This window comes from Oryctolagus cuniculus, chromosome 10 (genome assembly GCF_964237555.1).
Source record: "Oryctolagus cuniculus chromosome 10, mOryCun1.1, whole genome shotgun sequence".
NCBI classification, from domain to species: Eukaryota; Metazoa; Chordata; class Mammalia; order Lagomorpha; family Leporidae; genus Oryctolagus; species Oryctolagus cuniculus.
The window spans coordinates 108,735,286-108,752,769 of NC_091441.1; the positions used below are offsets into that span (position 1 = coordinate 108,735,286).

The 17,484-nt window shown below is 58.4% G+C and overlaps 1 protein-coding gene across 1 annotated transcript in view; it reads left to right on the forward strand.

Annotated features, from left to right (window-relative positions):
• Window positions 1-17,484, forward strand: part of NUP210 (nucleoporin 210) — an 89,136-nt gene that overhangs the window by 31,879 nt on the left and 39,773 nt on the right. Inside the window, exons 10-18 of the mRNA XM_051852612.2 lie at window positions 529-669; window positions 1,423-1,560; window positions 2,890-3,045; window positions 4,993-5,191; window positions 7,379-7,524; window positions 8,394-8,615; window positions 10,324-10,497; window positions 15,955-16,147; window positions 16,634-16,740. Coding sequence (XP_051708572.2) covers window positions 529-669; window positions 1,423-1,560; window positions 2,890-3,045; window positions 4,993-5,191; window positions 7,379-7,524; window positions 8,394-8,615; window positions 10,324-10,497; window positions 15,955-16,147; window positions 16,634-16,740 — 1,476 coding nt within the window. The remainder of the gene's footprint in view (window positions 1-528; window positions 670-1,422; window positions 1,561-2,889; window positions 3,046-4,992; window positions 5,192-7,378; window positions 7,525-8,393; window positions 8,616-10,323; window positions 10,498-15,954; window positions 16,148-16,633; window positions 16,741-17,484) is intronic.

Sequence of the window (17,484 nt, forward strand, 5' to 3'; positions counted from 1 at the left end):
AGCCTGCAAAGAGCAGCAGGCAGAGACTGGGGAGATGGGAGGCATCTGGGCCTCTGTACTTGCAGGCCGTCCCCAGGGGCATCGTGTAAATACCAGGTCCTTCCTTGTGGCCTCTGAGGCTCGGTGAAGGGGGAGAGGCCCCCCAGGCTCCTAGGCATAGGCTGCAGCTGTCCACACCGTGCTAAGCAAACATGAGTATTGTCACTATTGTGTGAAGTTAGCTCTGTGAGGTTTGGTGTCCTTGTGTCTGGTGGGGCCTTGTTGAGCCTCAGGGCCCAGGAAGGCTGCCGGAGGTTGGGAGCTGCCCAGAGAGCCAAAGCAGCAGTGCCAGGTCGTGGCTGTGCAGAGCCGGCGGAGTGGCCTAGGAGCTGTTCCCTGGCCTTGCCCAGCTGACTGCCTGCCTTCAGAGGTCCCTGAACCGCAGAGGGGACCTGGCTGCTGTTTCCGGGTGCCCTAGCTTCTTGGCCAAGTCCTGCTCTGCCGAGTTGCCCCAGAAGCACCTGTCTCCTGTCCTGCCTCACCTTTCAGAACATCCGAATTGAAGCCGTGCTTCCTGCCGAGTTCTTCGAGGTACTGTCATCATCCCAGAACGGCTCGCACCATCATGTCAAGGCCATTCGCAGGGGCCAGACGGCCATCAGCGCAGCCCTCACCTCTGTGGTGGACCAGGTGAGTGGGTGCCTCTCCTCATCTGGGCCTTTGGCCCTCAGCCTGCAAAGTTTGCCTCTGAGGGCAGAAATGTCCAAGGACAGGGCCCAGAACCCCAGTGCACAGGAGCTCTGTGAATCCAGGGGATTCAGGGCTCTTCTGTTCCTAGGGGCCAGGCCACCCCTCTTGCTGCCATTTGCCCTGTGCCTTTCTGGAATGCAGTAGAAACCCTTGTTTGGGGAAAGAGCTTGGTTTATGTGTGTCCAGCTGGGCCCCAGCCAGAGCCACTAGCCAGAGCTAGTCTTTGTCTGTTTTGGCTGCTCAGGTCCTCAGTCTTTTCCTAAATTTCTCCTGTGTCAAGGGTTGGTCAGTTCAGGTAGAAGCAGCGTTTCAGTGACTGGCACATGGACACGAGTGCCACATTTTCCCAGCATACACCCCTGTAAGGGGCAGCAGGATGTCAGAAAGGAGCTTTGGAGGGGGGTGGGTACATTGCTTTTACACCCCACCCCTCAATTTCTCCCTCAGTCATCCTGCCCTGAGGGCTGGGTCACGCAGCATTTCCTTGAATTGTTGTCACAGTGCCATGGAAAGCCAGCCCCTTAGAGGCCTATGAGGCTGTGGGCTGTCTGACTGGGGTTTTTTCCACTGTTCCATGTGCAGAATGTCACCCCTTGTGGCTCAATCCTCCTGGAAGGGCAGGGGCCCGAGTGGCTGGGACACGCTGTGCTGATGACGCGGTTGTTGTGACAAGCTGTGCCCTCACCCTTGTAGGACGGAGGGGTCCACACGCTGCGGGTGCCCGTGTGGAACCAGCAGGAGGTGGACATTCATGTCCCCATCACCCTCAATCCCAGCATCTTGACGTTTCCCTGGCAACCAAAGACGGGCGCCTATCAGTACACAATCAAGGTACGTGAGACCCCCACCCTGGGCGCAGTGCTTGGGGCGTCACCGCGGCCTGTGGCTTTTCACCCATCTGCCACTTCTAATTTTCTCTCCAGTGGCAGGAGAAGATTTTAAATCAGAGGCATTGAGACTCCCGTCTTTCATGAAGTTTTCCTCACAGCAATGTGTTTTGTTAACCAGGAAAACACTGAATGCCCAGCTGAAAAAAAACAGAGCAAGGAAAGTTCAATAAATACTGGTATTCAGATCTGAGTTCCACTTGGCTTTGTTTTTCTAGAGTGTTGCTTTTAGAAAGTAGTATGAATCCACCTAGAGAAAAATCTGGAATTCAAGGGAAGAACGTTACCCACCTGGTCACACAGGTTCACCTTCCCCATGGCATGGGCCTGCAGGCACTGACTTCAGAGGGGCCCGAGCCTGTGTGGTCAGTGCAGTCGCCATCAGTCCTGCAGTCCTCCTGCACTGGTGATGGATGTCCTGCCTGTGTGCTGAGACTCCTCCCCTTCCTGGCTATGGAGCTGCCCTGGGAGAAGGAGGGCCTGTTGCTTACTTTCTCGCAGGCAACTAGAAGTGGGCAGGGAGTGTGCTGGGGAGCTTGTGTCTGGTGGGGAAGCAGCCGTCTGCAGGTGGCTCTGCTTGGGTTTCTTCCCACTCCAGCCTGAGCTCTGGGCATTCCCACCAGGTAACGGGCTGCTGTCACAGAGTGAGTGTATGTGTTTGTCAGCCATAAGGTCCCTGGAGTGTGAGGACCAGAAATGAGACAGGGAGGAGAGAGCAAGGGCAGAGGGAGCCTGTAGCCACGTGTTGGCTGATGTCACTGTTAAATGTGGGGCCATTGACCTTGTGTGTGTGTGTGTGTGTGTGTGTGTGTGAATGTTTAGGTGTGAGTGTGAGAAGGTGGGTATGAATGGAGGGTGAGTGAGTTGGCGAGTGAGCAACTTGGTGAGTGGGTAAGTGGCAGTGTATGTGTGTGAGTGGGTGAGTGTGACTAGACGTGTATGAATGAGCAGTTGGGTCTGAACAAGTGAACATGTGTGAGTGTAGATGTGAATGGGCAAGCGTTTGTGAGTGGGTGTGAGTAGCTGATCAAGTGTGAATGAGTGCACGTGAATTTGAATGGGTGAGGATGAGTAGGTAAGTGTGGCTGTGAGTGGGTGAGCATGTGAATGGGTGTGCGTGTGTGTTGGGGTATGAGTCGGTGAGCATGTGTGTAGGTGTGAATGGGTGAGTGTGGCTGTGAGCATGTGAATGGGTGTGCTGAATTGGAGTGGATATGACTGAATGAGCTGGTTCCCTCTGGCTTGCTGATCCTGTGATGCTTTTCCTCCCCAGGCTCACGGTGGCAGTGGGAACTTTAGCTGGTCTTCATCCAACTCCGAGGTTGCCATGGTCACTGTCAAGGGTGTGATGACCACAGGTGGTGACACAGGACTCAGTATAATCCAGGCACATGATGTCCAGAACCCACTACATTTTGGCGAGATGAAGGTGAGAGCCTGGGGCCTGGAACAGCGCATGGGGGACCTTGGACTTTTGGCCCCCGGCCATCCTCCTCACCAGTCCTCAGACCTCATTCAGGAGCAGCCTGTGTCCAGTCCTTGGTGTTGGCAGTATGAGTGGCAGGGAGGAGGTCAGTCCCCAGCCCTGTCCCCTAAGGAGCTCACGGCCCTGTCAGCATGGTGGACAATGGGACCTGAGGGTTAGCACCCACGGTGAAGACATGTGAGCAACAAAGAGCCTTTCTAGAAAGTTCCCCAGACTAGAAAGATACAAATCTCAAATACAAAGGGATACTGAGTGGTGGGTTCTCAGGGAGAGGAGACCTGTAGGCCACAAGAGATAGGCCAGGGTCCTCTCCCTTCTCTCCTGCTCAGGTGCAAAGTCACGTGTTCCCTGTCCTGCTCCCTGCACCTGCCTGGGAACCTCTCACTTAGCAGTAGCGGCAGGTGTGGTGGTCACCTGCAGCTGAGCCTCTGCCAGCCTCCCTCCCACCCAGGACCTCGACCCGTTACTCTGCCATCATCCCCTGTAATTCTTCATTTTGGGCAGAAATTGAAGCCCACACTGCATCATAGCCTTCTCTCCTAGTAGTTGGGTGCAGGTGGAGGTTATTCCAGTCTTACTGAGATGCATCTGTCCAAAGATGGGTCTAATTCTCATATAAAGAACTATTGACAGGGGCCAGCACCGTGGCTCATTTGGTTAATCCTTTGCCTGTGGCGCCGGCATCCCATATCGGGTTCTAGTCCCAGTTGCTCCTCTTCCAGTCCAGCTCTCTGCTGTGGCCTGGGAAGGCAGTGGAGGATGGCCCAAGTGCTTGGGCCCTGCACCCCATGGGAGACCAGGAGGAAGCACCTGGCTCCTGGCTTTGGATCGGCGCAGCGCCGGCCATAGTGGCCCTTTGGGGGGTGAACAAAAAAAAAAAAAAAAAAAAAAGGACTATTGACAGAGGTCATGTAGATGAAACCTGGTATTCCAGTATTGGGAAAATTGGGGTCATGTGGTCCTCTCTCTCCCGTCTTCCCTCTCAGTGCAAGTGCCGCCTGTCACCCATTGCTCTGAGGACAGTTCCTCAAGAGGTAGTGTGGCTCAAGGCTGGGACCCGGCTTCTGGGCCTGGCTGCTGGGTTCACACTCAGACCTCCACTGTTGAAATTTGGGAAGTTTCTGGCCGCCTTGTGCCAGGGTCTTGAAGGTGCAATGGTGCTGCCCAGGAGGGGTCCGGGGGCAGGGGGCAGGGAGGTAGCTGGGCACTGAGAAATGCTGCGCTGCGTACGGCTGCTCACACAGAGGCCTCAGCAGGGACTGCCAGGAGCAGTTCTGTCGGCATAAGCGTCAGCAGGTGCTGTTGATGTCTTTTCCTCATGCTCCCTTGCCACTTTATCAACGCACCAATCAGCTGTCCACTCAGAATGTCTCCAGACAGACCCGTTCCTACCCCCACCTCCCACCCAGCCAAGCTGCTGTCATCTCTTCCGGGGAATTCCCCACAGCCTCTGTGCTGGTCACCCGGCTGCTAATTTATACAGAGACCAGAGGCAAGAGCACCTCTGAAGTCTCTCCAGCTCAGCCAGTGGGAACCCACGGCCCGGCCCTGCATGGCCTGGCCCACTGCCTCTCCGACCCGTGTCTTGCCACCCTCCTGCAAGCACCACATTTCAGCCACACTGGCCTCTTGACACTCCTCCCATGCGCTGAGTGGGTATGTGCCCCAGGACCTTTGCACAAATCACCCTTCCCTGGCACTGGTTACCCAGGTCTGAGCTCCAAGGTCACATCCCCGTAGAGGCCATTCTGGTGTCCCCACTCCCAGCTCAGCCTTCTCCCCAACCTGTCTTCAGTGCACTGCACACTGCGGTTTTTATTACACTTGAACACCCGGCTGGACCTTTCCTGCTGTGCCTGCCTGAGCCCAGGCCACCCCCCATTTCTCCAGGTGTATGTGATTGAGCCCAGCAGCATGGAGTTCGCCCCGTGCCAGGTGGAGGCGCGAGTGGGCCAGACCCTGGAGCTGCCCCTGAGGATCAACGGCCTGGTGCCCGGCGGGGCCAGCGAGGTGGTCACTCTGAGTGACTGCTCCCACTCGGACTTGACGGTGGAGGTGGAGAACCAGGGCGTGTTCCAGCCACTGCCAGGTGAACCTGCATTGCTGAGTGGGCGCTGGGCAGGAGGGTTGGCGCCACGGATCCCTAAGCAGAGGGCTGGGGCAGGGTGGGGGCGGGGCCTCAGCGTGGGGATGGCGTCTGTGCCCTGTCCTCCCACCAGACTCGCACGTCAGGTGCCTGTTCCAGGGCCTGGAACGCTGTAGGGCTCCGAACATGTTGGTGATGGGTGTTTGCCTGGCCACAGCCGCAGCCCCTTGGGACCAGCCTGGCCTTGTCCCGGGCACATGGAGCCGTCATCCTCTGCCCCTGTGGGGGGGTTTTGGCAGGCATGTGCTGGAGGCAGCTGGGCCAGGCCTGGGGTAAGCAGCGTGCGTGCCTGACCTCAGATTTCACCACCAGCATGGGAGGAGGAGCTGCTGCTGGGCCACGCGCCAGGAGAAGGCACCGAGGCTGCCGAGTGTCAGCCTGGGAAGGCCCCCCGGGTGCAGACCTGGGTGTGACCGACGCTGCCCCAGCTGTGGTGCCTGGGGGACGGGCTCCAAGGGTGGGGAGACGGAGAGAACGGGAGGACTGGGGGAGCTGTGGAGCAGGAGGAAGACCTGGGCGGGTGTTGGGAGGCTGAAGATGGCGTTCAGCGGGCCGGGAGGTGCCCAAGTCCATGGTGCTCGCCCGCGTGGTGCACCTGGAATGGCAGGAGCTGGCCAGGGGTGGAGCTGTGCAGGGCCTGGACCGGGGCAGAGGGAGCCAAGGGAGGTTTCTGAGCACAGCAGTGACGTGGTCCTGACCGGGTTGGGTAGCTCGATGGGCACAGGGCCGTGTGCTTGCTCTCCAGTGAGTCAGGAGAACGGGTTGATGGTTGGGTGAGGGAACGGCTAAAGATGGAAGATGTACCGGTAGACGCAGAGTGGCCGCCGGTAGCTGAGCACATGCAGGCGAGTGCTCTGGGGATGACGCTTGGCGGCGGCACTGGAGCTGAGCACACGCCCAGTGACCCTGCAGTCCCGCTCCCAGGGACACAGCCACAGACGCGGGCCCTGTGTGTCCTCCAGGAGCAAGGCTCAGCGACAGGGCAGCACTGGGGTCGCAGCCCTGACCTGGGAGCAACCCGGACGCTGGTCCACGGGAGCTGGGTAATCCCCCAACGGAGTCATCGGTAGAAAAGTAGGTGAAAGATCTACAATGTGCAGAACGTGAGGAGGCTCGCGATGTGTTTAAGAGACTTTTTACATTTACTTTTTATTGACGTGAGATGCAGAGATGGAGCTCCCTGCCACCTGTTGGTTCACTCCTGCGAGGGCACCAGGAGCTCAAACCCCAGTGTGCTGTGTGGGGAGCAGGGACCCCAGCTCCTTAAGCCATCATCGCTGCTTCCCGGGGTGCACAGTAGCAGGAGGCTGGAATCTGCAGTGGATCTGGGCTTGAACTCAGGCGCTTCAGTGTGGAATGTGGGCATCCCAAGTGGCAACTCAACTGCTAGGCAAAAAAGCCTGCCCTTCATGAGAAGTCCTGGGCTGGAAGCCAGACGTGGAAGCATGCGCTTAGTGGTTCCCTCTGCGAAAGCATCAGGAAGCAGCAGGGCAAAGCTGCCCCCTGGGGTGGGCGAGCAGAGGCCTGAGGGCTTTGCAGCTGATTCTGGGGCTGCTGGAATGCTCTGGTTCTCCTCCTCCTCCATTTATTTAAAAGGCAGGGTGTCAGGAGAGATGGAGAACGAGAGAGAGATCTTCCATGTGCTGATTCTCTCCCCGAGTGGCTACAACAGCCAGTGCTGGGCAACAGAAGCCAGGAACCTAGAGCTCCATCCTGGTCTCCCACCTGGGTGGCAGGGACTCAAGTACTTGGCCTATTGTCCACTGCCTTCTCAGGACATTAGCAGGGAGCTGGATTGGAAGTGGAGCAGCTGGGACTTGAACCAGTACTCTGATATGGAAGGCCGGAGTCCCAGGTGGTGGCTTAACCCAACTGCACCACAGCATTGGTCTCCTGTCCTTGTTCTTGTTCTAAGTACTGGACACAGGGTATGTTCAGTGTGTGGGGGAAAAAAAGTCCCTGCAGTTTGTGTGCTCCCATACTTGTGCTTTGTAGATTATGAATTAGGCTTACTGTTGTGAGACTAGACTCACTGTGAGTGTCAAGGCCGCAGTGAGAGGCCCTTGCTTGCCATGGGTCACCTGCCATGGTCAAGGTCCTGAGGGCCATTGCATTTTCCTCTCTGTGTAGGGCGGCTGCCGCCAGGACCAGAACACTGCAGTGGCATCCGGGTGCGAGCCGAGGCCCAGGGGCACACCACACTCCTCGTGAGCTACACGCATGGCCATGTGCACCTGCGAGCCAAGATCACCATTGCCGCCCACCTGCCCCTCAAGGTGAGCCGGGCCTGCCCTGGGCCCTGATGCGAAGCCTTGGTTTTTCTGGAGGCTTCATGAGAAAACCTGGCGCATTCAGGAGCACCCGGGATCAGCTCCCCCGCCCTGCAGGTTTATAGCCATAAGCAGGCGGGGGGCTAGTGGGTGCTGACACCCAGGTGGTCGCCTGCCTCACACCTGGCAGAAGCAGGGCCCCATCCCACCAGGCCGTCCTGGCAGAAGCAGCAGCATGGGCTTCACAGGTTTTCAGCAGCAGTCAGCACAGAGTGCGCTACTGGTCCCCTTCAGTGTCACCCTCCTGGGTCCCCACGGAACCACAGATTGGCAGTTCTGGGGTAGCGGAACTCTTGGCATTTGGGGGTTTAGGACACAGCCTGTGTGAGGGAGAGGGAAGGAAGGAGTTGAGCAGAGGGTCGGGGGCTCTGAGGAGCAGGTCAGCTTAGACCCCAGCCCCACAAGATAACTATAGAGAGAGCACAGTGACTTAGAAGTCATAGATGGCACCCAAGTGGAAGGAACAGATGGAGGCTGGCACAGGATGGGCGTGGGACAGCCCAGCAGGACTCTCTGATCTCTCCCTGCAGAGGGGGCGGGTGCTGGACCTTGTGCCCTGAGCATGTACACCCAGGTTCTGTGGCATTAGGACCTGGAAGGAACTGTCAGTCCTCTTTGTTCTGGGTGTTGGGTGTTGATCTGTCAAAGACTCTTGTTGTCTGCTCATGGTAACGTATGTGGCGTCTGCATGGCCCAGTGTTGTGCCTGTGGCTGACATTGGCACTGAGAACTGCAGATGGGACGACAAGACTTGTCCAGCGCAGCCCCTGCCCGTGCCGTGTCAGTGCTGAGTCACCTCCCTTTGCTCTGCACAGGCTGTGGACCCCTCCTCTGTTGCCTTGGTGACCCTGGGCTCCTCCAAGGAGATGCTGTTCCAAGGAGGTCCCAGACCCTGGGTCCTGGAGCCTTCCAAGTTCTTCCGGAACATCACCTCTGAGGACACTGACAGTATCAGCTTGGCTCTCTTTGGCCCCCCCACCTCCCGCAATTACCAGCAGCATCGAATCCTTGTGACCTGCCGGGCTTTAGGTGAACAGGTGAGTAGGCAACTACCCCAGACCCACCTTGTCCAGAGAGAGGGCTGGAACAGCATGCTCTCCAAGTGCCATTTCACTTGATCCTGAGAGACAACTGCTCTTGCTGTACCCATTTGACAGGCAGGCTCAGTGAGGTGGAGTGACTGAGTGAACACCATGCAAGCCAAGCAGGTGCAGCAGCTGGGTCCCTCCTAGCCCCAAATCCCCATAGCTTTGACAGAGCTGGTCTCAGGCTGGCCTCTTCCCTCTCTAGGCCCCTATAGCCCATGCCAAGTGTGATGCAGTCATGGCTTAAGTTCAGGGGTCACAGAGTTGAAAGCCTCCAGGATCAAATGAACATTATATGCAAATGAGACTCTAGACCTGGGTTTGATACATCTCTCTCCCTTTTTTAAAAGATTTATTTATTTATTTGAAAGAGTTATACAGAGAGAGAAAGAGAGGCAGAGAGAGAGAGGTCCTCCATCTGCTGGTTCACTCCCCAGATGACCGCAATGGCCGGAGCTGCATCTATCCAAAGCCAGGAGCCAGGAGCTTCTTCCGGGTCTCCCACAAGGGTGCCAGGGCCCAAGCACTTGGGCCATCTTCTGCTGCTTTTCCAGGCCATAGGAGAGAGCTGCATTGGAAGTGGAGCACGGCTTTACCTGCTACACCACAATGCTGGCCCCATACATCTCTTTTTAAAGACTTACTTATTTGAAGGGCAGAATGGGGTGGGGGGATGACAGGTAGGAGGCAGAGAGAGAGAGATCTGTGTACTGCCTCACTCCCCAAATGGCTGCAACAGCTAGGGCTGGGACAAGTCAAACTCCCACATGGGTCTCCTCCATGGGTGCAGGGGCCCAAGCACTTGGGCCATCTTCTGCTGCTTTCCCAGGCACATTAGCAGGGAGCTGGATGGGAAGTGGAGCAGCCAGGACTGGAACCAGCCCTCCCCTCGGAGAAGTGGGCATCCCAGGTAGCTGCACCACAGCACCCAACCATTGATATATCTTTGGGATCTCAAGAAAAGTTCAAAATCCCAACTTTTTATGTGTTTGAAGTTTCTTGATTTGTTTTTTAAGGTGAAAACTAGAAATTTTGGAGTCTGAGTGGTCAGAACAAATGCCTGTGTGACCCGAGTCACCTCTGGGGCCTTCTTGCTCACTGGAGCCCGATGGTGGGGAGGAAGCCTCCCTCTTCCCTGCCGCATGGTCAGGGAGGCCGAGGGGCGGGGGGAGCAGACCCCTGAGTCCCACAGAAGGTGTGTGAGCTGGAGGAGGCCAAAGGCACTTGGAGCTCTGAGGCCACAGCTCCTAGCCAGTGTTCCTGCCCCTTGCCCCCAGGCTTTGCTCCTTGTTGTGCCCCATTTCTTGCATATCTCACCCACACCTGCACCCTGTTCTGATAAGTGTTGCTGTGAAAGTCTGGACACCTCATTGAAGTGTCTGGGAACCTGAGATCTGCTGATAGAACCACTGGCTGTCCTCTGGGCTTGGGAAGTGCCCTGGCCAGCAGCAACCCAAGGCTCTGGATGGTGTGGGCTGGAGCAGGGGGCTCCCACCTGAGGAAATGCTTTCCCAAACAAGTGACAGGGTCTTTGTTGAGCCCCCGGGGGAGGGGGTGGGTGTCATCCTCACCCCTGTCCAGCAGAAGAGAAAACTTGAGACTCAGCTGCCATGGGAACGGGCCCACCCTCAGGGGTCTGACAGCCCTTTCTGCCTGCCAGGTCATCGCCCTCTCCGTGGGGAACAAGCCCAGCCTCACCAACCCCTTCCCCGCCGTGGAGCCAGCTGTGGTGAAGTTTGTGTGCGCTGCCCCGTCCAGGCTCACCCTCACGCCCGTGTACGCCAGCCCCCAGCTGGACCTGTCCTGTCCACTCTTGCAGCAGAACAAGCAGGTGGTGAGTGGGGCCGCTCTCGGGAGGGGGGCCGTCTCAGCTCCGTAGCCAGCCCTGCCAGGGGAGCTGCTCTGATTCCTGCTGTGCATTGAGAGGACCTGGGGCTTGGAGAGCCAGGGTGGCCATGCCAGAGCCACGGTTACGTGTGGCCGTGCCCGATGGGAATAGCTTTTTGTGTGTGCGTTTTTAAGATTTATTTATTTGAAAGTCAAAGTTACAGAGAGAGAGAGAGAAATCTTCCATCCTCTGGTTCACTCACCAAATGGCTACAAAAGCTGGGCCCGGCTACGCCAAAACCAGGAGCCAGGAGCTTCCTCCAGGTCTCCCACGTGGGTGCAGGGGCCCAAGAAGTTGGCCATCTTCTGCTGCTTTCCCAGGTGTGTTAGCAGGGAGCTGGATGGGAAGTGGAGCAGCCGGGCCTTGAACTGGTGCCCATATGGGATACCAGCGTCAGAAGCAGTGGCTTTATCCGCTCCCCGGTGATAGTGGCCCACAGAGTCTTTTCCAATTGCAGACTTGGCTGCCCGGCTCTTCTTGGCACTGGGGAGTTCATCAAAGCCTTGGTGTTGTCTGGGGCTCGAGGGAGTGCAGGTGGGGGCAGCTCAGGTTGGGGGGTGGGCAGCTGCAACCTGTACAGCTCGTTGTGGGGGAAGAGCTGTGTTTCACAGTAAATTCTGGGGGTGGGGATGCAGTTGTCTGAGGGTCATTCTGAAAGCAGGGAGCTGACGTGGGACTCGCAGAACTGAGTTCCACCCAGTTCTCAGTCCTTAGGGCATTCAAAGCCTGTCAAGGCTCAGGGATATGGGCCACCCTTCAGCCGACACTGGCCCCCAGCCCCTTGTCAGCCAAGGGCAGGGTAGTCATAGAACCCTCCTCAGAGCCAGGTCCCGTCTCAGTTCTGGAAGGTGGCGTGAGCAGGACAGGCGAGGAATCTGCCTCCCGGAGTGGACGGGGAGGCCAGGGGTCCACAGGATGGCTCAGAGGTGGCAGGTGCTATGAGGGCACGAAGCAGTGAGTGGAGGGAGGCGGCCGCTGGTGCCAGCACCACTGGGAGAAGGGAGTATGTACAAGTCAGGTCCAAGGGTCAGGAGGGCTCAGCCTTGAAGAGCTGTGGAGCAGCACGAGCAAAGGTCCTGAGGCCAGACCCAGGTCTCAGCCGTCCCTGCTGCTCACACAGTGTCATGCACTGTTGTGCCTAGTTTGTCCTGCACGGCCACCATGTGTGACACCAGGGCCATCACACACTCCCTCACAAGACTCAGAAGTGGGCACAGTAAAAAGCAGAACCCTGCCCCGATCAGGCCTGACTCATTGCCTTCTTGTGGATTTCCTGGAGCCGTCCGTGGGGTTGGAATCCTTGTGATTGTCCTCTCCAAAGCCGTGCACGTTGGCCCCTGCTACCTGGACAGCAGGCTTTGGGAGTGAGGTCTCCCCTCTGCCCATGCTGGGTGAAGGACAGCGCTGTTTGATCAGAGCTTTCCTCTGGAGTGCGGGGAGCATGGGGAGAGCCCCGCCGTCCTGCTGGGTGCCGTGCAGTTGTTCCAGTGATCCGTGGGTCGGATTCTGCCTCCCTCGGACTTTCCTGGTCCCTTGGGCTGAGGAATCCTCCGTGGACTGGCACACATGCTGCCCATCTGCTCTGGCACTGGTCCTGTACCTGCCCTGGAGACTCTCTGCATCAGCCATGGGGCACTTCTCCCCCAGAGCCCGACCTGGCTGGGTGCAGGACGCTCACGCTTCCTCCCTCGGCAGGTGAGGGGGACCTGGCTGAGAGCCTGGTGCCCTGAGGCCAGTGTTCACCGTGGCTCAGGCCTGGGTGTGGGTGCACGGAGCAGGCCACCTTCTTTTCCAGGGTGCCAGTCGGTGTGTTCAGGAAAACTGTTTCTTCCTGCCCGAGCAGTCTGCTGAGGTGGAAGCTCTGTGCGACTTCAGCCCTCATGGGAAATCTGGTTCCTCGTGGGCTGTGGAAGTCCACCCTTTATGAAGCCAGGAACTGGTGGCTCCCGCCACAGGTCAGCCCTGGGGGGCCAGCCATCTGGGCCCGAGGCCCACCCTGCCTTGTAAGCAATGGTGATGGCAGTGGGCACACCTCTTTTGAGTTGAGGCTGGGGATAGATGTGGTCGCCTGCACACCAGAGTAGAACCTGTTACTCTTCAAGCTGTCTTCTGCTTGAAATTTGTGCGTGGCTTCCGTTCACCCTCAGTGAAAGACCCGAGTCCCTTCTGTGCCAGCTGGGCTCCATGGCCATGACTCCAGCCCGCATTCCCTCCTTCTCACCATGTCTGCGTGGACATCTTGTCTTTGACTAGGGCCCTCCTCCAGTCTGGGACCTGCTACTCCCTGTTGCCTGAGCACTGGCCCCTGTGCTGGCCCCTGCTTCCCTCCCTGCCTTGTTACTTCTTGACTGCGACACTCCCTTCTCAGAGTGTCGCTCCCCCTCTTCATGGAGGAACGACACTAAACCCTGCCTAGGCTTCATATCCGAGTCACGGCACCATTATGTCGCTCCCCCTCTTCGTGGAGGAACGACACAAGACCCTGCGCTGTTCTTTTGTCTGCTCGGCCCTCCCCGGGTTTGCTGCTGGTTCTTCCCGGGTTGGCTGCCGTCCCTTCCACCTCCGTGGAAGGGCGGTTCCCCCTGGCCACTTTCCCCACTTCCGCAGGGGAGTGGCACACCGCCGGCCGGCTCTCTCGCGGGCTGCACAGGTGTTCCCCTTAGATGTTCCTGGTGCATGCTGTCTTTCTCCTCCTTTATAGTCCTCTTCCACCAATCCCAACTCTGCTACCCACACGCCGAGTACGCTGCTCTCCTCCAATCAGGAGCAAGTCCTACAGTTTATTGGCTGAACTGGAGGCAGCTGTGTAGAAGCTGTTTTCTCCTCTCCCAGCGCCATATTGTGGGAGAGCAGATGCATAGAATAAGTCTTAATTCCAGTAACAGTATAGTCCGAGTTGCTCCCCACATCAGAGGGGCCGTGTCTGCCCTCAACTTCTGTCTGGAGTTTTGCCCTTTGCCGGTGTGCCACGTTCCTACTGCCTCAGCGCTCTGTGCTCTCGCTGCAGGGCTGGCTGGGTTAGCTTCTTCCGTGTGATTCTCCAGAATCAAGCTGTGCCTGTGTCCCTGTTGTCTGCTGCCCTTGGCTCTCAGACACACGAGTCTGGGGAGGCCACTGCTGCTCCAGGACGGGAGCTGGGCTAGATGGGCTGACCTGGGGAGCAGGTGCCCCTGGCTGCTGGACCTTCTCATTTTCAGAGAAATAATCCAGATTTTTGCGCATCTGCCTTGTCCATACCTAGCTGTGAACTGTGAGCTCCGTTCAGGGCCAGGCCGAGCTCGGACTCTCTGCCGGCCCTTGCCCAGTGCTCCTGGCTGAGCCCAGGGTTGTCACTTTGGACTGTAAGCTGACAGTCTGGCTGCTAAGGGCTGCTTGGAATTGGTGTAGATGTGTGTTGCAGATGTCACCAGGAAATCATGGATCTTCAACCCCAGGATCACTGTGCGATCCATCAAGCCCTCAGGGTCCTGAGCTGTTGGCCCAGCTGCTCAGGCATGGCCCCTGCGATTTATTTGCAGTCTCATTAGGGGACCTGGAAAGAGGTATGTCCCTGTGCTGCCTCCTGGGTGCAGCATCAATTTCATTTTACACGTCCCTAATCCAGAAGCCAACCAAGATGTGTTTGCTGGGTAAATTTATTAACAAGCTGTGATGCCAGAGCAGAGCCGCTGCCAGAGTGATGAAGTAGGGCCAGACTCCGGCCTGACCCTGGTCCTCCACACAGGTCATCCAGGTCTGGCTCACTGTGGCTTGGTCCAGGTTCCTGCCAGGACACTGAAGAGCCAGGGCCAGGATGGAGCTGCTCCCTGGCCCGGGCACTGAGAAGGGGCTGCGGGTGTTGGGGGACGTCCTTGGGCTTGACCGAGCAGCTGCGTCTCACCCCTGAACCCGCGTGACCTTGGCCAGATTGTGGAATATCTGAGCCCAGCCCTGTCTGTAAGGCGTCGTTGTTGCACCGACCCCCTGGAAGGGTCTGGGCAGCCTTTGATGGCTCACCACTGAACTGCTGTCCTTCCCTGGGACAGCGCAGGTTTCCCACCCAGGGGTGTGTCCAGGGGACTAGACAGGGCATCTAGCATCTAGGTCCCTGCAATCACTGCTGCCACTCACCGCTCCCACCCTGAGCCCCAACTGCCACAAAAGCCTCTGCGTGCCTGGGGACTGCTGTGGCTGTGTGGGTCACGTCAGGACAGCCCTGATCCCAGGGACATGCACGCAATGCAGGTTCTCCTGCGTGGGCCACTCCTGCTTCGCAGGCTGCCTGGGGTCCCTGCTTCCTGTCCTTGTCGGCCTTATCCCACGGCTTAGACTCGACGGCTCTCCCGGGAGCTGTGGAGACAGAGTGTGTAGACCCGATCCGGCATTCAGACTCCCTGTGGAGTGTTCCCAGGTGACTTGTCACCTCTCCCTGGCCAAAACATGTGATGTGGTTGCTCCTAACCCGAAGCGAGGGTTGGAGGAGGACATTCCCCCCAGCTGGACTCACGCTGGCCAGGGAATCAGACCCATCTGTGTGCCACGTGGTGGCCCACGTTGCACTCCTCAAGCGCTGATGGCTACAAGCCTCTCTGAGGTGACTTCACATGACCCCACCTGAACAAACCCTTGGAGATGGGTTCCCTTGTGCTTCTGGGTCACAGCTGGAGACACAGGCTCAGGGCACTTGGTAACTTGCACAAACAGTAAGGGGTAGGGCTGGGGTCCAGTCGAAGCTGTGGGATCCTGTTGCCTCCCCTGTCGTCCATGCCATTTGCTCAAGGAGAGAAGGGATAGACACAGCAGTGATGAGGCTGGGATTCAGCCTGGGGCCTGAGGGGAGACTGTTCCGGGGAAACTCAGGATTTGCGCACAAGACTTGCATGCCCCTCCCTAGCCCTCCCTCGTTTCCTCCCCTGACCTCTGCCTGCTCATCCTTAACACAGGGATGGCCTCTCTCCCGGCTCACTGCTTCTGCAGGGTGAGGTGAGAACTTGGAGCTTTGTGAACCCTGTGGTTCATACCCTTATTAAGCCACCAGGGGAGTGTCCTGGAGGCACTGAGTGTGCCTGGGGTGGAGGACAGTGAGGGCAGAGTGGGCAGCAGGTGAGGTGGGTGCTCCTGCCGTTGTAGGGCGCATCACAGCATCCTGACACCCTTCTAGATGCCAGCTGCGCCACCTGCCAGTGCTGCTGGGGGTGGCAGGGGTGCTCATGTCCATTGGGAACCACAGGCTGGAGCCAGAGCCAGGATGGACAGGGCTGTGGGGCACCTTGGTGTTCAGCAGTCATGACTCATCCCCACTTACTCACAGGGTCCCCAGGAGGCCACAAGGCAGCCTGCCCTCTTTAGAATGCACCGTGTGGTCGGCAGTGGCCAGGCCCAGCGCAGGCCATGGCTGTGGTGTCTGACCTTGGGCTCTCACAGGTGCCGGTCTCCAGCCACCGCAACCCCCTGCTGGACCTGGCTGCCTACGACCAGCAGGGCCGCCGATTCGACAACTTCAGTTCTCTGAGCATCCAGTGGGAGTCCACCCGGCCGTGGCTGGCCAGCATCGAATTTGACCTGCCTATGCAGCTGGTGTCCCAGGATGATGGGAGCGGACAGAAGAAGCTGCAGGGTGAGCCGGGGAAGGGGCCGAGGGCCTTGCGCAGAGTGGCAGGTGTCATGAATCCCCAGTGGGTGAGTGTGGGCTGGTGCCTGGGGGGAGCTCATTACTCTGGAACGCCCCTCCACCACAGCTGTGCCAGTGTGCCGTGTGCTTACCTGCTACTTTATCCTGCACTGCGTGAGGCAGGAGTCAGAGGCTCCCGATGCAGCAGGGCAGCCCGCAGCCCCAAGGGCTCCACGGCCTGGCTGCTGTTCTCTGGACCAGGTCACAAACCCTCGACAACCGAGACTGGAGGCGTCTCCCCCCTGCGCACCAGCCACTCTGCGGCACTTTGCTGAGGGCTGCACAGGGCTGCTCAGGGCCTGGGAACTCCTGGGCTGCATGGTATCTGCAAATTCAGTTCTCGGTTTCTGGATTGGAAACTGCAGATCGGAAGGGGGTATGGTGCCCTAGGGGACAGACTCCTAGCCTCCCTTCCCCTCTTCCTCCAAGCAGGTTTGCAGGCTGTTGTGGTTCACCAGGCTTCCGGAACCACCACCATTTCGGCCACCGCAGCTGGCTACCAGCAGTCCCACCTCAACGCAGCCAGAGCGAAGCAGCCGGTACCTCCTAGGGCCTCAGGGGGTGGCAGGGCCGCCAGCCTGGCCAGAAGGGCTCTTGCTTCCCATGGGACCTTGGGCCTCTGTCCCTACTCCACTGCGCCCCCTGGGTGTGCGCTCCTGGGTTATTGTGCCCCCTCCCTCACGCCCTCTCGCGGGCTCCCAGGGATCCCACAGAAAGCCCAACTGGCTGTGCCACTTCCGGGCTCCAGCGCACACCTTCAGGAGCCACCTCACTCAGAGCTCCTGCACAGCCTCTCCTCCCCCTCACCCTGTGTGCTCAACGTGTTTCCCACTGTCGTGCCTGGCAACTTGCAGAGCCCACTGCCTGAGAGGCCACCTCTGCCTGTCCTCCATCCAGTATCCAGCTGTTTTTAGGCTACTGCAGTGCCACTCCCTGTGGGAGCACCTGGAACCCTGGGCACAGAGCAGCTGCTCCTGCCCCGTCTCAGAGCCCCTCTGTCTCCCACACTCATGGTGTCAAAGACCACAGCACACACACACACAGGCACACGGGCTGCTGTATGCACAAGGTCACTGCCTGCTGGCCCAGCAGAGACATAGCTGGTCAGGAGGCAAGTGGGTACACACCCTGTCCCTGGCTGCTTCATCTCGTCTATGTTCTCACTGGCTTATGAGTAGCCTCTGGACTTCCTTGCTGGGGCCTCCAGGGCCTGGGAATATAGGATGTTGGCCTCGGGGGCTGCTGTGCCCTGTGGGCTTCCCTCTGTGTTGCTATTGCCCAGG